A 19,131-nucleotide genomic window follows, 5' to 3' on the forward strand; every position below is an offset into this window, starting at 1 on the left:
AACCATAAAATGTGTTCGAAAAATATGACAAATATTTGTTTATGGCAAAAAACACTTACAGAAACGACATTGGCGTATTGTATCTGGTCTCAGACATAAGCTCCGAAGCCTTATATTAAAAGAAGTTCTTAAAGTTTTAAAAAAATCCATTTCAATGACAATGAGACATCGCGTGGTGTTGCCCAGCTCAGCTCTATTGCATACATATTGACACAACAGTCATTTGGTAGGCAGGTGACGCCAGTGGAGGATCAAACAACCTGTCGATAACGCCAAACCACATTAAATAATCGCGACTTATATTCCCGTTCAATAACTATTTGATTAAAAAATGCATCTCGTGTGTCGTTGGGAGCATGGCGCCACGTTTCGCTTTTTCGAGCACACGTGTAAGAAACGAATATGAAAAGAAGTGGGTTTACGACACCACATGGTATCTATTCCATATCGTGATATGGAAGCTGGTTTCGTAATATGCTTAACTGTAGGTCTCTCATTGTTTCCTGGTGACGTGACACCGGAGAATGTGGTCTTGAAATAGCTCTCAATGCCTAACATTAATTGAGAAACGCCCTTGTGTTCTCACTTTTAAGCTAGGCGGGGTACCAAGTTCAACCTGAAAGCTTTAACCTTATTCAAACATAAATCATTTGAAATTCAAATTGTTAATTATACCATCAATACTGTAAAGCGCGCAGAAAAATTCTGATGTAATATGAATTCTTCAATTACCGTTCACCAAGGAAGTTTTATTTAATTGTTAAAACTACGTCTACCTGAAAACGCGAGTCTCGACACTTCAAATGGCAATATATTTTGAAAACTAAAATAAAAAATAAAAACAATGTTTCATTCCCCCCTCCACCCATCTACAATCTACAATTTCACGAAGGCACAGAACGACAATTAGTTTTGCAACGTTTGCAGTTTTTGTTATAATTCTCCCCGAACTTGTCCAAACATATTGTTACGACCACCGCAGATGATCCCAGTCAATCGAAGTGAATGAACTTCGTGGACCTCCTATTTACAAAGGTTTCTGTCCAGGTCAACGATTTTCAGATCTACGATATTTAATTCTTGATTGAGAATTCAAGCCATGAAAATCAATGATATATCATGATATCGCAGGTGTATGCTCCTCCGAACGTCCATTCTTCGCTGGCCGTGCATGAGGTGGTACGCAGGGAATTAACATGATTAGAAGACTAGATACCGGAGGTATGCTATCTCGTCACCATACTACCTGGGTTGATTACCGAGCATTAGATAAGGCCGCTTACGGATTCCACTTTGATTAGGGCCGCATAGGTGTCGGCAAAGGATCCAGATCCTCTTGGTGTTTGGATGGAAGCATATTTGGACCAGTTTCATATCAAAGATTATGACGTGTTACTTAAAGTGACGAGACAGGTTCAGTCGGAAGTATCTAGCTTCTGTTTCGTCTCCTTGCCCTTTAATTAGATTCCTTCTGACATTTAAAACATGTACAGCAGGCGTCTGACCAGTGAGGACACATTTCCCACTTAACCTGATACAAAAAATAGGATATATTGTGTCATTGAACGTTAAATTGCTTCACTACAGCGGAATTCGTCTGTCGAATCTAATGAAACCATGACTATACACTAGCACTAACAAATTAACAAAGATCCTCGCATGGTTGATCACCTGAAGAAATAAAGGATTTCTGGATAAGGGGTGAGATGATTAATCAAATGACAATGTCTAAGCTCTGCGGTAATTACGTCATAAACCACACAATTGAATACCTGACGACGTGACAATATAAAATAAACAGTTAAACATAAATGACGTTTATTCGATTCCCACGAAAGAAAAAAACCCACTTAACCTCAATGGAATTTGTGAATCAACCTAATTTTGAAAATTCAAAGTTCATACTGTATCGGTATCTCCTTATGGAAATATTTGTGGGTTTGCAGTAGTCTTTTGGCGAAATAATGAGAACCTTATATGATATAGTTTAAACATATCTGGTGAAAGAATTAATACAATGTCTAGAAAATCTTACATCAGAGTATTCCATATAAGGCAGTTTTTGCACATGTTCCTCTGTGCCTTGTATCTAATACCTGTTTAGATGGAATCATTCAAATAATTTGTTAATATGAGTGTCCCACAAAGCTTAACTCGAGAGTATTACTTCCGGTTAAGTACGATATTCCTTAAAACAAATTCTAGAAAAGGGTTGACATGACACTTAAATATTTACCTAACAGTTCACATATTTGTTTAAACACAATACATAGAACAGTTTGTTGTTCGTAATTTAATTCCTATCTCTACAAGCAGGTCCTGGGGAATCGGATTATAAGGGCGAGCACTTGTTTCCGTCGTCCATGTTTATGTACATGACGAGCCCCGTTCCAAATTCATCCGCTTAGTGAGAGCAGATTATATGAATACTCTTCTGACACAAGAGAATTTGCTTTAGAAATAGACTGTGTGTGAAAATTCAATCAAATGTAACATTCCATTAAACAGAATAGTACGAAACTAAATAACAGTACTTAGTACGCTGTCATAAGCGGTTTAACTACACGATACAGAGTCACGGATTCGGTATTTCAAGATATTTCAACAATACATATACATCGACTAATTTTGGCAGTTTTTCCAGTTCTTAGTCTGTATTAATTCACTTCAATAGTGACTGTAATCTAAATAAACACCGAAGAAAACAAACATATCAAAGAATAGTTAAATAAAACTCTTGACAATTTCCTGCCCTGATGGATAACAGTACAGACACGTTATCTGTAGACCTGATTAAGGAATTAATCTCCTGGTACATGTATAATGCGGGTAAATGGACATTAAAAACAACATCTAAAGCGGCTCTAATTGAGAAATCTACACTGGCCATGATCCTCAGCAGCTTTAAATGTCAACAAGTTTCTTCCGTAACCCGGATTGCGGACAGGGATTCGCGTGAGAACGAATTGAAATGTTAATTGTATGTGTTAGCTCGGCAAGTAGTCCTACAGCATTATGATGTCTTTTTACACATCATTTTCCAAGGCAACAATAGTGTCGTCTGCTTTTAATCTTGCATTTCCGGCTTCTTACTTTCAGAAAAATTTCAGAAAGAAAAGAATGCCGTGGGCTTTAAACCTTAAAAAGACTTCAAGCTTACCATAGACGTGCAGTGAACTAGAAAGCTACATGTCTGTAGTATGATTGTAAATAAGCAGGATTCGATTATCTAAACAGCAGTGCTTTTCCACGGTATCATTTTCTTAACTACTGTCTGGCCTTTCAAATTCACTATGCGAATTCAACACATCCATTTGTTTGCTGGCATTTGTCCATTGTCATGGATTTGAAAGGAACCATAGATTTGAATACGAGACTGTACTTTTACATTGGTTTACATTAAATACAAGAAATATTCTGTAATCATTCAGAAAAACAAGAACAAAAAACAAACAAACAAAACAAATAAACGGGTCCCAAATAACTATAGATGTGAAAATGACGAGAACGTTGACAGAAGGTATCTCCGGTCGAAATCTGATCTCAGGTAAGTTTACGTTAAAATGATGTTTTACAATAACGTGCTGTTGTTTTACTATCAGCGATCTTCTGCCGGAGGTTGTACAAGATGCATTCATTAAAACCAATGTTAAAAGCATCACTTTGCGTGCTTTAAGGAGGAATCTTACTTGAATTCACATTATGTTACACAGCTTTCTCGAAGCTCGGGGACAGTTGGTTACTTATTAAGTTTTTAGAAAGGCTGAGACATCCGGGGGTCTCTGATATTGATATATAAAACCTGATATCCTGTCGAGTAGGAAAACACAGCTAATGAAAAACAAAGGCATTTTGATAATAAAATGATGTGTTTCTTAGAAGGATTTTACAAATGCATGAAATACAAATTCATAATTAGGCACAGTAAAGCCAAATAATTAAGTAAGCTGCATATCACAAATATATCATCCCTCCTTCAGGGGCTCATCAGTGGCAAGGAGGCGAATTGATATTGGTCGAAATAAAGATATAAATCCATAAAGGGAGGGAAGGGGGGGGGGGTAAACTAGCCTCCGGAATTCAATCAACAGAAGTTGTGCTTTGGTAACATGACCTATATTCTAAAGATATGTGTGCAACAGGCTGCAATACAGGGACGTCAATGACAGAGAAACACTTTTTTATCAATTACTATCATGTACTATGATTGGTGTAATCGAGGAAGGAATGTACTCAATATGATTATTTTAATCCTGTTTAACTCTCTGCGAACACTCTTTGTTATACATTTCTCTTTATAATATAAATGCCATATTTGTTTTCAGTTATCAACCAAATTAAATGCCCGTGAAAAGTCATCCTCCATCTTAACGTGTTACCGACACATATAAACAACTGACGAAGTAAGAGCTTGCGAGCCCGTACAAATGTCCAAAAGGTGTGAAATGACAGACCTGTTTGTATGTCTACTTACAGGTTATTTGACAAGTAAATAGAAAAGTTGTAACACTCCCAACCATGGTCACTCAACCAGATCGTAAGAGATGGTTGAGCACAGCACCTTCCTCGAAACGTCACACATACTTAGAATGTTCCCACGACCTCTTCTCGTATGTAAATATGTCTTTCATTCATGCGATATGAAAAGACATTTACGTATCCAGGTCAGCTGAGATAACTAAATACCCACGCATAAAACGAAATAGAAATCTTAATATCTAAAGCAGTCGAGAAAAACGTTTATAAACATATGGCAATTATGTTTATGACTAGTATCATTGGATGATGGGATAGGATCATTTAATTGTACGATATGTCGCGGGGCTTCTAATGTACTTTAAAACGAATTTAGATCTGTCGATATCACATGGAAGATAAATTGAAAAAAAAAATGCGTGTCGACAAGTACAGGAATACTGCTGGAGAAAAAAATCAATCAATTTATGTTCTTATCTTATTTTGAAAGTAAATGTCAGACCTGAAGTCTATTTCTGTGGTACATCTTCAACTCGCGTGTACTAGTATTGCTTGCGTGCTTGAAGTAATAACTCCACTAGCAATTTTTAACTATAAAGATATAGATATAGCTACTTTAATAAAAACTGTTTACATTTTATATCGAAATAATGATATTTAGAGATGGATTACTGGTGTTCTACAAACAGGTATTCTTTGGTCTGGATCACGAAGCCATGACGAGTTGAAGAACACCAACGTCGACAAAAAAATGACGAGACACCTCCACAAAAATCCTCACACATTGTGTATTGGGATAATCAAACAATTACTCATGGTTCAAATAGTCTTATTTTAGGCACAAAGCTTCTCTCCAGGGCATATCTAGATGCGCCCCGAATGGTTCAAATCACCGAGTGGTGTCCCGAACGGATCAATGAGCAGGACACAAATTAATGCTTGTCCGTCTCAAATCGATCAGATTCTCGCCTGACAAGATTTTAAAATAATTGTTAATCGAGTATAATATACCATATCTAGACCAGACAGTTGAAGTCAGATCAGTGCCTGTATGTGTTTGTTTTACAGAGCAAACACCGACAATAGACGTCATATCGATATCTGAAGTTTTACCTATCGCCATGAAATTTGACATGGATAAGATCGTTAGAATAAATGTATATATATAATTTATGTTATTGACATATGTGCTCGGCTGTACATATATCCTATCAGATAATTCTCTCTAAACAATCCCTTATTCAAATAACAAATATTGACACAATATATACCATTGTGAAGCCAAATGGTCATCTGTTTATGACGTATATGGCAACAAGTCAGGGTGACCACACTCTCGTGTACAGTCGATAGCCCAAACAATCGAATACTGTTCATATGAATATGTCATATAATAATCGTATTTGTTTAAAAATGAATGTTCACAAACGAGTATGATATAACTACCATAATTCAAACTGACATAAAAGCTTTGTTTGCTTACACAATTAAATCATAGGAACCGGAAGTAGATAGGCTGACACCGGAAGCAGACTTCGTGATGATAAACCACAAAATCACGAGCATTTAATATGTATCAATGGAGGTATTCATAAATAAAAACCACCAAAATATATGACTAAATTAGATACTCCAGCATATTTCATTGTTTACTATAACCCCGAGGTCGATGTAGGGTAATAACCTCTCTGATCTCTAGAACTGGAGAGTCATCTAGACGGCGTCACAGTCCCATATTCACAATGACCTACAGAAGATTTTTACACAATACAAATAAGTTCTCACCGATCGCTACAACAAAACTAGGGTTAAAATTTCTCTCGATCACTAGTTATAATGACTCATTTCCTCAACTCTCCGTAGAATATCTATTTGTGCCGCTACATTGAATCTAAGAGAATAATGAAGTGGGTTAAGAGACGTTTTTCTTTGTTATTTTTTTTTCTTGCGTGGAAGTTTCATTACAAGAATTATTTTCCCTGAGTGATTTGTTCTTTATTTAAGATCGCAGTATGTGAGAATATTGGTCAATGACATGATCTTATTCTCGCTGACTTTTACAATCTTACATATTGAAGTCTGCATAGCATTTGCAAAACTAGAATAAAATATAAATAATATGCATTGAATATGTATGCCTTCACACCATCAGCTACATATGTTATCAATGATTTAACTCTTTAGCATATACAACATATTTTACCTGAATTGTATATTAATACGCTGGCCGAGACAACAAAGTGACGTTTATTCGATATTTCAAAAATAAATGGCATCCGGTTTTTTTTCTGCCTAGAGCGTTTCCTGTACCGGTAAATTACTGGAAGCGAGAAGAAGCTTTCAACGAAAGTAAACATACGGCAAACGAGATTTGGCGTGAAAGGTTTTTAGCAATGGAGTGTAGTCAAAATGCCTTTGATAATTTCAATTTGGAAAAAGTTTCAACAGGTACATTGACTTTAATGGGACCCAATTTAGGATATCGATAAGCGTTAGAGCGGTCAAGTAGTTACCAAAAAACACTAACAATACTACAAACACCCGTCAAATGGGATTAATTCTACTTTATTTGAACATGGTAGCAGAAAACCAGTCAACATTAAGATCCTGATTACTCGGGGCTTATCGGCCGTGGATGTTAATTATAAGGAATTAAGATTGTCGAGCTTTCTAAGTGGGTTTACAATGAATAGGGACGATACGTTTATCGAGTCTGGTCCTTTGAAGTGTTTCACGTTTGTAACTAAGGCAAAGATGTACCCAATAACAAGTGTATTAACTTATCACAGAAAGAAATCTGACGATATTTCGTTTATATTAACTATTCTAATCTTCTTAAAAGTTATAAACGAGTTTATATATACACTTGAAGACATATTTCCTTCATGAATATTATCAATTAAATTTTGAGGTCGTTACGTTCACTCTATCTTGTCTATTTATGAGACGGTATAATATTTTCTCTACAAAATATTCTTAAAGCCAAGATGGATAATTTTTATAGTTTCTACTTATAAAAAGAAAGACTATTAAGGTGTCGGTGCATTTTTTCACGCATGAAGACGGTCGAAAACACAAACATCTGTCGGATAATATACGGATCTCCTGTTTTTGATCGGCATATAGTGTTATCAAATAAAGATATTATGTCTAGTTCAGCAGATAAGGTAAAAATCGATATTACATTTAAAACCAATGCATGACAGTACATAGGCTTTCGACATTATGTTGAAAATTGTCGGCTGTTACATACAGTTAAACAGTTAAAATTGGAATATCGCAAGTATTTTACCGCACGCAACAGCTGGACCCTAAAGCTCTACGAAGCAGAAAGTCCTCGTTCATTTGCTCTCTAGATTTAAAAAAAAAGAATTTCTGTTTTTTGGTCTTTAGTCAAAAGTCATTATGCTATCACGGTATCTTTGGTTTTCCGGACAACAATTACCATAGATTGTAGATCAATATGTTTTTACGTGGTATTGTCGTTATATAATTTAAATAAACATATATTCTTTCTTTATCAAATCTTACACAATTCAAACGGAGGATTGTGTTGTGATAAAGCATTGCTTTGTGATGTCTAGACGAGTCCAATACAATTTCCTATCGAATTTCATCAATCTCGTTCTGCAAAATTGGTTTTACATACCAAAGCATTACGTACATATTGTAAATGTCATTTTTTCATTGTTCTGTTTAAGATAGATGTCTGGAAGATGAACCAGACAATTAAAATACTTCCATAAATCACAAAACGACTATCCAATCAATCTAAAACCCCGTCAACTAAATTGAGTTTGGATGTCTACCTCAGCGAAAATGTCCAACAAGAGTAATGAAACTTATAAGTATATACATAAACAACTGTCCAGCCCTCCGGACAATCTTCACACCACTTGGACTAAAGATGACCGTTACATCGACGGATCCATTAGCGGGCAATATTTAGCCCGAAAAGTGGACAAGTCAATTTACCTATTGAAATAAAAACATGCCGACACAATGGACTATCTCAGGTATTACAGCCACCAGGCAGCTGGACACTGTCCGGTAATCAACCATCCGGTCACCGACCACTCAAGGAGGTGCCAGCCATCCGAACAGTGACCAATATTACGTCACAACGACTACTAGGACGCTCATGGCGAAAGGAAATAAGGGACGCATTGGCTCTTTATCTGTATGGGTAAAACGCTTTGGCTAGGAAAAGGGTGTTACAACAAGTGAAAGTGGAATTGATTATTTGTATGTAAAGTAAACCAAAGAACTTTCAGTATTTATATCATCATGTGTACACACTCTCAACGAAAATGTGAAAAGGAAAACACATCAGGTACGCCCGTTTAGCAAATCTCGTTTAGTAAATCTAAATATCATGCTCATTAAATTCTACCACAAAAATGTTCTTTTAAATGTATGCCTTTATACCGTGTATGCGTGTTCAAACATCATCGACGAGTCCATTTTAATCGAACATTCGGGTGGTTTCATTACCATGTTTCGAAATCACATTGACAAATAAGACTCCCTTATACAGCCACTGCTATTAAGTCGTTCTGTTCTATTATTCAAACAACTTTGTTAATTTTAGACTGGCGTTTATGGCAAACGAGATGGTTATCAACGTGAAAGAAACTTAACATTATATACTTCATATGGATAGAAAAGATTAAATCCTTATCGATAGCTTTCCTGACATATCGTATTTGTTTTTTTTTTTCAATGTCTAGCTGTGCTCTTGGATATAAAATTATAAATTAAGAGAAAAAACAGACATGCGCATTGTCTGCGAGCCAGTTAACTGACGATATGTTTGCAACACATATAAGAATTTTAAGACTACAGTTAAAACAGAATGTAGAATTAGAACATCCTTGTACTTTAGTCTTAGCATTAAAAGGAAGTTTAGATTTCGCAATTTGGGTATCATTTATGTCGTTTATAAAAAAAGGTAGAAGCAAACAAACTTTATCAAACAGCTATTTGGTTCCATAAATATTTACATCGAAATGTGTTACCTGTTAATGACATACCATATCGAAAAATAAGCTGCATTTAAAGATACTGATCTACACAAAGCTAGGTATAGCTTTCCCAACATTCATCCGCTACCTAATCAGATACGTCACTTCCTGTGATTAACATGGCAGTAATGGAGGGTGTCTAATAAACAGAAGGCGAAATAAGACACAGGAAGGAAGCATGTGATGATCGAGTGTGACGGGCCGCGTCCATAAATTTCTCGCCTAAGAAAATGACACCGGGCATTTCGTCATTGTAGGCCGGAGGCTCTCCGTACACATGTAACGATGGTTGTCATAACAGGGCTTACTCAGCCATAAATATAGACCCGCGTGCTAGACGAGAAAGATGGACAAAGAAGGAAACATCACTAAGTTTCAACTTGTCAGGAAAATCCCGCCGATATTTCTCAGCACTAATTATAGATCACAAACTTCCTTCAGATATTACTCAGCGCTAAATATAGAAATACTGTGTAAAGATAGCTATCATATTTTGGGGTATTTTATAATAATATTGTAATAGGTCCCATGCAAGGATATTATGCAACTGTATTTCTTTTTTGCGCTTTCAAAATTAGATCTAGGAATACCCTATCAAAGGCGAAATATCACAACTAGGTTAAAAACACCATTTCTTAACATCTTGAAATACATAAAATAGTCCTTAACTTACAGTGTTAAAATAATGATTTTTTTTTTGTGAATCACCATGATCTGTTTCCCCAGAGAGTGTTTATCTGCACGGCTATCTTCCCCTCTGAGTGTTTATCTGGTTGGCTATCACCGCATCTAAGTACTTTAGCCAGGCACAGCGGCCCACTTCCTCTACACTCTGATAACAGTAGTTCTGGGAGTCAACCGCCAGGAGATAAAGACTTCGTATGGCATTGCCAGCTAGGCATTCGATTAAACCATTTTTGAATTGTAAGAAATGTGATATCGGCACTCCGTGTCCTACTTACTACTCATATCTACAAATGTTTAAAACATCTTTCCGGGTTGCCCTGATTCAGAATCTTTTCTTTCTTGACCTTTCTACGTAAATATTTAGAGAAATATTATCCACCTTTGCCAATAATCTCGCCATAAATCTTGAAAATGTCTGCATTTATCAAAGCTACATTCGAAATCTTGTCAGAACTGGATATTGGTAAAAAAACAATAAGTCTAATTGCATGTTTTGAGGATAGTTGAGAAGTGTTGCCGATTAGTATGAGGTATTTGAGTTGGCTCCAATGCTTTCATTTACATGTCTACAGAATTTCAAGAAACTTGATTACGACTCTTGAATCAAACATATATACAGAGGTATATATTATCCAAAACATGCCGACTCTGCGAAACTCTCTGTTTGACCTATAAATCTATATGTTTGGTAAATTGCTTTCAATGTAGTGTAACGGGATATAGTTTAATACTCATTAATAATGAAAGAGCCATTCATTCAAATCCGTCAAGTGGTGCTCTGCCAACGTCATCACCCCATACCGATCGAGATGCTGAGTCAGAAATGCACAAGTAATCCCTACTAATTTAAGCTGGAAACAAAAAATGAGCCACGAGAACTTACATCGGCATATGTATGTCATAGAATGGTTGTATTTTTTTAATCAAAATCTCGTTTTACTTGTATACCCAGAGAGAAAAACACGAGGCTGGGCGTGGCGGAACAGAAAATTTCATACAAAGAAGCTAAATCAGTCTGGCGCTTTCCGAGTGTTTAATTTGTTAATGTCGAAAATGTCGCCATGAAAACCACCCCATTTTAAATTCCGTTTTGAGGATTTGCAACACCAAAAAATGCTTTGATACTCATTCGAAAAATGAATTATTTGGAAAAGTTTAAAAGATGCCAAGAGAGAATATATAGCACGTAACTTCAAGTAATTTTCTATAACATCTACAATGTACTTTGCTACCATTTCAAGTCACATTATAAGGCAAAACCAATGACAAACTATTGTATAACGTGTATATACATCTCAAACGAATATTTACATAATATCCACGGGTAACATGTAATTTATGAGAATCTTTGGAGTTCTTTGAAGTCATTTCATCGAGGATTTGAAAATTCCCATGGAGGACGCCATGTTGACGCCTATTTCCGGCCGGCGTTTTGACAAATCTATCCCAAACCACTATTCCGCTTAGTCCAGTAAAAGGGGCAAAGTTGTCTTTATATTTTGTATCATTATTATACATGACATGTCATGCTTCAAAGCCAACCGGTACCATAAATAACCACAAACGAGTTAAGTATATTGCCAAAAATAACCGCAATGTCCATCTATCTCTATGGGGTTATGAATCAAGATTTCCAAATCTTTGGGGTTCACAGCAACAATTTCACGCTTCGGTGGTTGCACATGTTGAATCCAGGATGCATGAATCCTTTGCCTACTTAAAGAGTTAGGATCTTGTCTATACCGTTTACTTTATCCGGTACTTTCCCAGTGTAGATTATAGGAGTGTTCAGCTTGTCTTTCTGACTCGTTCATTAAGTAAATGAAACCACGCGTTGAAATTAACTCTTATCATGACTCATTGATTTAAAGCGAGTTAAAAAAAAACATTTTTCATGTCTCGAAACGCAAACATCATTATAAACGAAAATGCTATCTGATTTTAATTCTAAATAAACTAATTTCTAAGTAAATAAAGGCGTCGACCAGATTTTGAAATCGATGTTTGTGACTGACAACCATTTCAAAGAATATTCCCATTGCAAAGAATATACCTATAGGTTTACACCATATTTTCTCTGGTGATTGCATAACTCAGCAAAACTGCTGTTTCTGAATGACTACATTGTCTGTAAGCTGTGAAAGCATCAGCTATTCTCTTTAGATCAATCACAAACATATTTGGACTTTTAGTCGATATTTGTTATGTGACAAGAATATGATATTTGAGCAAAACATGTCACAAAGAAATACGAATTAATTCACTTTTAAAACTTTTTTTTAACAATTGCCACTTCTGCAGCGTATATATTATTGTATGACAACTCTTGAGTTCAGGACTAATGTTATAGGCTCTCGCGAGATCGAGTACGGGTGGGCGACAATGACCTAAAACCCGTTAAATACACGAGATTTTGGAGAGTTATTCATGACAACGTGTTGTCTCCGTCCGGGAAAGTAGTGACACTGTGATGCACCCCACAATGCACATTGTTCCGAGAGGGTTATTTGACAGTTAACAAACAGTAAAACAGGGCGAGGAAATTGGGTTTTAAAATAAAGTCACAAGTGTCCAAAGCTCTTTCAGCTTAATTTGAAAATTTCGAAATTTATGTTTCTTAAAATAACGACAAATTGAAAGCTCTATAGCTAAATTTTGTATTTCTTCTGACGCATTTTGTCATACACGAAGTGTTTTTATCGTAACCTTAAGCAGATATATAATTTGTAATAATGTAAGTTTTACACATCAAGTTGGCCAGTTTCTGAACATCTCCGTTGTAAAAGGACCCAGACAGACTTGGATTAAATGCTTCTCCGTTTTAATGGATCAACTCTGTGAAGGATTTGACTCATAAAAATCCTGAGAATGTTCGACTAATTAGCCGAAAGTGTGTTAGTCGAAAAGAGTGAAAAGTTAAAATATTGAAAAATTGGTAGTTCACACTCACCTTTCCCAATAATCGTCCACGTAGGTATGTTGTGTCGGACGTGGAATCATATATTATACAATTTGGATCGAAGTGATTCACGTTTATTTTGCTGTTTGTATCTTCTGTAGTTCTATGTTGTCTCATCTCGACTTGCGTCCCTCTGTTTTCCTTCACATGTGGAAAATGAGGATAGCTGAAGTTTGGTCCTGTTGAAAATTTCGGTTGTAAAACATCCACCGACATCGCTGTCTTATATTAACATGAATAAACACTCACTTCTGAACTAGAAAAGAATTCAGGAATGCTCACCCCAGTATAGATCCACATATACACACATTAAAAAATCTGTCGAAAAGAGAATATTTTTTATCATGTACTAAAGACGGTTTATATCTTAAAACAATCAAACTATGTCTACCAAAGCTAGATCTATGTATGGACGGCGGTGAGAATTTTATCTCCTCTCTTGAAACCTACATCTGTTCATTGGCTTTAGCTTAGAGTCAATCGTGGCAATACACTTCTCTGATCCCCCGATGTGATAGGGGTCCTCTGTGCATGTACTTTGCCCGTAGCAGTGGTAGCTAATAGCAGGTCGTTCGGTCGTCCGTATCAATTATGCACGCGAGACCTTTCCAGCATCTGTACGCAACCTGCAACATATAGAATGTATTGTAAATCCGTTGTCGTTCTTATCAAACGTATAGAGATGACTATTAGGGGTTGGTAGTAGGGGTAAAAGGAGGCGAAGGTGAGGAGGAGTCGGGGGGGGGGGGGGTACACAATGTTGTTAGCACCTTTTTTACGATTCAGAAATCAACGAGGAGAAAAATGAATGAAAAGATAATTGAATGAATAAGGAAGGGAAAAATAAGGGATTTATACATATCATAACACCTTTCGGATATTTCATAAGTTTTAAAGCGATGTTCACGACATCGATCGTGTAGGGAAAGAGGAAGGGGGGGGGGGAGAAGGCAAGTGAGTTGTCTTTACATTATATACTGTTATCAATTGCGAGAGATCTAGTACAGAGGTAAGTAGAGCGTACAGCTTTAAGTCAAGAATATCAAAAGAGCATCGATCTCGCGAGTCGTGGGAGAAGAGAACCGTCAAACACTCTAAAAATTATCTGTAAACAAAAACTTACTGATAAAATATAAATACGTCAGTGATTAAAATCTCTCGGGAGAAGAAAGTAATATCACTCCCTACTAACCCTCGGTCACATATTATGTCGATACACATCCATCTTAACAGGAGGGGGCTTCTCGGGAGGGAAAAGGGTACATGATCTCTCGGGTGATGGTCATGATAAAACCTGGCGGGAGGGGATCAGTGGCCAAGAGGTGTGTGGTGAGGGGATGCCCTGAAGATATATAGGTTATAACTGATAAACTGATAGAGGCATTTAGATCTAACATGTACATCTATCATCACTTCCCATTACAGCGGGCTTCTGGTCACGGTGTGTACATTCACTGGGCCTGGACATGGCTTTAAATCACTCTTGCTTCTTTGGATTCCATCGAAATTTCTTTTTAAGTATCTATTAATAATTTACATATGTGAACTGTATCTGTATTAATTAACAGCAGCATTTAAGACAATAAAATTGACGTAGTCGACATATCTCTGCGGAAAGACGTGATAGAACAAGTTAATGTTGGGTAGAGGGGAATGTTATACTATTGAAAATCATATAATGTTTACGAACATATAATCAAATTACTTAAAACATTAATACAGAGAACTAATTAAAATATAATTAACAACTATTTATTTTAGATTAGACATACATCCATCAGCAATCAGTATGCAGACGTATTAATTATGACAGATAATCCGAGCAGTCCTTAATGGTCATACGATACGTGTTAACTTGTCGATATGTTTTTCGTGGAGTACATGATATACATACAGATTTAGATATGTTCGCTTAATATTCTACAATCATGAAATGGTAATTTTTTGATAAAGAGGAATGTTAATGTATTGTTATGATACTCGACCCCTTGACGCTGTCGAACCTGGCCATGGCGATACGGACACTATAAAAAGTAGGCGTGCACCGTAAGAAAACACCTTTGTACGCCAGATTCAGTGTAATATACGTAATTTTCCTATGTTCGTTTATAACATACTTAGATATGTGTACACGGTTCAAAGTTGTACCTGTAATTCTACATGTACATGCTGGTCACGTTTGTACACAGGTGTGTATTGATTATTTGTATATATAAAGGTACATGTATATAGCAAACCATTGTATATTATCTTATAACTAATATCTTCACCAACACACGGGTTACGTCCTGGACAACTTGTCAAGAATGGTTTACACACAGTTTACAAAAAAAACCCACAATGTAAGTCCCATTAAGTGAATACTGACCGTCTATAACACTGCACTACATTACCTATACCGTCTAAGACAGGCACACCTGGATTTACCTGTCAAAGCCAACCATTGACAACCAATAACTACATGTATAGATAACTCACCTGCTGTAATGGTGAACACCTGAGAGCTATGTCACATTACCAACAAACGTTGGACATATATATTCCTTATTACTGTACACACAAACACACACACGTCCTTCCCACGGCCCGGTCTAGCCTTCTCTGACACTACGTTTCACACTCCAAGTGCAGGGTTTTTCATTTCTTTGTAAGGCAGAACTAGAGCCGAGCGATTTGTTAAAGAACTTTTGTCAAACCGTGTCAGCTGATCGTAGCCAGCCCCAAGTGTGTGTGATGTCATGCTACTTCATGGGCGGAGCTTAGTTAAAAATAGACTGGAATCTAGGTGTTGAAAGCTCCGCCCACTTCGAACTATGTCTCGTCTGTACAGGTATAGCATTATACATAAATTAGCTGTTGTAGCAAGGTATAATGCAGTTATCAGTATATAATCTACTTACCAGCTTGGTGGAAAATAGCAATACAAGCAGTATACACTATTAAAAATACCATGAAAATCCCATAAATGTTTGCAACCCGCAATATATTTGATACATGTGCAGGCGATACGAAGTTTGACGAATTGTGATTATATTGCAAAAACTTATTCCATATAAGGTAATATTCGGGAAACCGAAATTTAATCATCATTTGAATATGTATTTTTTACAATGACATAAATACACAGACTACTTTATGAATTTCATATAATTTCATGATAGATAGAGATTGGTTTCAAAGATATTCGTTCAGTAACATCAATTAACAAAATGTATCTTTTAAGATACATATGTAACATTTTTGCGATTGATTGACAGGAAAATACCTTACAACCACTGACGTAAAGTCATGTACATTTAGTAAGCTTCTATTTTTGTCATTGACTGGGGACTTTCGTTTTTTTTTTTTTTTTGCAATCAGACTAATGCAAGATTTTGTTATTATAATTATATATAAGCCTGTGTTAACACTCGATTTTTTATGTGAAATGTGTCCAGAAATAGCTGTGAATTGTGTGTTATTCTATAGACTTAATGATTTTATTATAATTGTTTTATTCGTCGTTTCTGGTGTATAGGTAAGAGTTCTGGCACTCTTTTTAAAATAAGATGACCACTCTGTCGATTTAATCCGTAATCATAATATATGGCTTAATTATCATATCATCTGCCACGAGTCACTAAGATCATGAAAAATTACACATTGTTATCTTGTCAGAAATACACCCTTAGGTCGCAGACAAAATATACCCGTGTCAGATGTTCCTTCATGAAAAAAAAAGTTATTATCAAAGTCGTATTTTTTCCAAAAATGGCATATGACATCATTATCGCTTTTTAGTTTTCTTTTAACCATGTATGTTTCGTCTCCCTCAATGTAACACCATAAAACATTTAGAGTGCCAAAACCCCTTTACAACAGCAAGACACTCTATAACGCCAGAACCCTTTATGAGCTAAACTCCTTTACAACACCACAAATAATAACATTTTTTGAAAGCCAAGGCATCTTGATAACGCAAATATTCCACAAAACAAATGGTTACAGAATAAGAAGAATTTTTCTGTCTTTATACAAAAACACAATTAAAACTTCTTGTGGGTCCTTTTCTAATATCTATTGTTTACACCTTTCTTCAATGATTCCCCAGCTCTATCTTCAAACTCCTTTTTACACTGTCAACATTTCGTTTCTCAACAATAATTATATAAATAGAGATTCTGTCTGTATCAACACGGAAACGAAATATTTTGATCAGTTACTTGGTGAAGTTGTTTATATGAATTCATATGGTATGGACATACTACATATATATTTCTTAGAGGCCATGGTGGTAAGGAAATCACATTAAACACGTATAGACTTTTCTTAGCCTTGTTCGATGGTCGTTATCACGATATAAACAACACTCTTGTAATAATTACATGTAAACCGAAAATAAAAAAGAAACTCAATATGTCTGACACTATCAAATTTGATTATTTTTTTATCGAATAATAAAAAAATGTAGATTTTGCTGTAGTATTCCTTCATATCACTCAGACAGGAAATACCAATGTATAAAAAAGGTTATTTTTAGTTTCTAACTTTTATCAACATAAGTTGGCTTAGATAAACATATACAGATAAGACATAGCTAGCAAAACTTCGACCTTGAGGTCACTCTGGCACGTTCTGCTCTTCGGGTTATCAAAGGTTAGACATGCCGGCTGGACCACTTTTTATTTTGGGCCAAAAACATGTAGCACAAAGATTATCCGTTTTTTATAAGCAAAGAAAAACACAATCCGATATAATTGAATTCTTTCTAACCAACACTATGGTAAGTGCCAAGACGTAATCAAGCAGGTTAATTAGGACATGCAGGTGTTGTACTCCAAAAAAACAGGTGATAAGTATTTATGAAGGTAAAAACTAGTACGAAAGGAAAACACGAGGAGTAGGACATGTATATACACAAAATTTGCTAACCACCAAATTTATTACAAAACGCAAATAGATGTTTACAAATCTGACTACGAAATGGAAAAATCTTCCTGGTTGTCTCTTATAATATATATGATGGCGTTTTTAACATTGAAGATAGTGAATTGAATGAATCACTGAACATTTTCAACAAATACGGGATAGCACCTGTGCTCGTAAATGTAAATGTTTGACAATGTATTTAATTCATTAATTTAATAATGTTCATCTTATTAATCTATTTAATAGAACTTACTTTAAAAGAGAGAGAGAGAGAGAGAGAGAGAGAGAGAGAGAGAGAGAGAGAGAGAGAGAGAGAGAGAGAGAGAGAGAGATGCACTGTTATACCATTTAGCACCTCAAACATTATTCTGATGAAAGGAAATCATGTCCCATTTGATTATCTATAAAGTCATTTGCATGATTACATTATCTGATCAAATCACTTTATCCTAACTTAAAGGTGTTTGTTTTTAATTAAATGAATTCAAATCCTAACTAATGTGTGTAAACTTTTTTCAGATTGTGCGAAACTCGCACCTGCATTGAACACTAATGGATGTACTATCTAGATAATATTCTTTAATATATTGTTATTAACGTCTCAACTCATTTACACATAAAATGTACAATTTACATAAAATAAAACGATTTTCACCTGAAAATTTACACGGCGCGCATACAAGCGGTTAATTAAATACTTAATTACCTATAATAACAAAGCCACAGGGAATATTTTTGTATTACGTATAGTGGTGTTGGGAAAGTCACAGATGCCATCAGGTATATTTCTCACCTGTCATTCAAAGATCTCCGCAAGATCAAGTAATACTTCGTTTCCTTATTGTAGTAAGGTGCCAAATCGGACCGACCTTGGGTAAATATTATCTTTGTAGAAAATTGGACTAGGTGGGTGACAACTGTTAGTTTGATGTAACAAGATGAAATAGAATCAGCCATGTCATCTGACCAGTTTGACACAAATAATTATCTACACGCGAAACCCGATGATTGAGTTGAATTGGCAACAGATTTCGAGATTAATTTGTATACCTACTTTTATTTCTTACGATACATTAA

The 19,131-nt window shown here is 35.7% G+C and overlaps 1 protein-coding gene across 1 annotated transcript in view; it reads right to left on the reverse strand.

Annotated features, from left to right (window-relative positions):
- The window catches only part of LOC132547141 (serine/threonine-protein kinase PLK1-like), a 41,067-nt gene extending 25,362 nt beyond the window's left edge, over positions 1-15,705 (reverse strand). Inside the window, exons 1-2 of the mRNA XM_060210895.1 lie at positions 15,625-15,705; positions 13,138-13,772 (exon numbers count right to left, since the gene is read on the reverse strand). Coding sequence (XP_060066878.1) covers positions 13,138-13,362 — 225 coding nt within the window. The 5' untranslated portion in view covers positions 13,363-13,772; positions 15,625-15,705. The remainder of the gene's footprint in view (positions 1-13,137; positions 13,773-15,624) is intronic.
- Between the last annotated feature and the right edge of the window lie 3,426 nt (positions 15,706-19,131).

The sequence above is a fragment of the Ylistrum balloti genome, unplaced genomic scaffold, assembly GCF_031769215.1.
Source record: "Ylistrum balloti isolate Yb309-2 unplaced genomic scaffold, AGI_CSIRO_Ybal_v1 Utg369936, whole genome shotgun sequence".
NCBI lineage: Eukaryota > Metazoa > Mollusca > Bivalvia > Pectinida > Pectinidae > Ylistrum > Ylistrum balloti.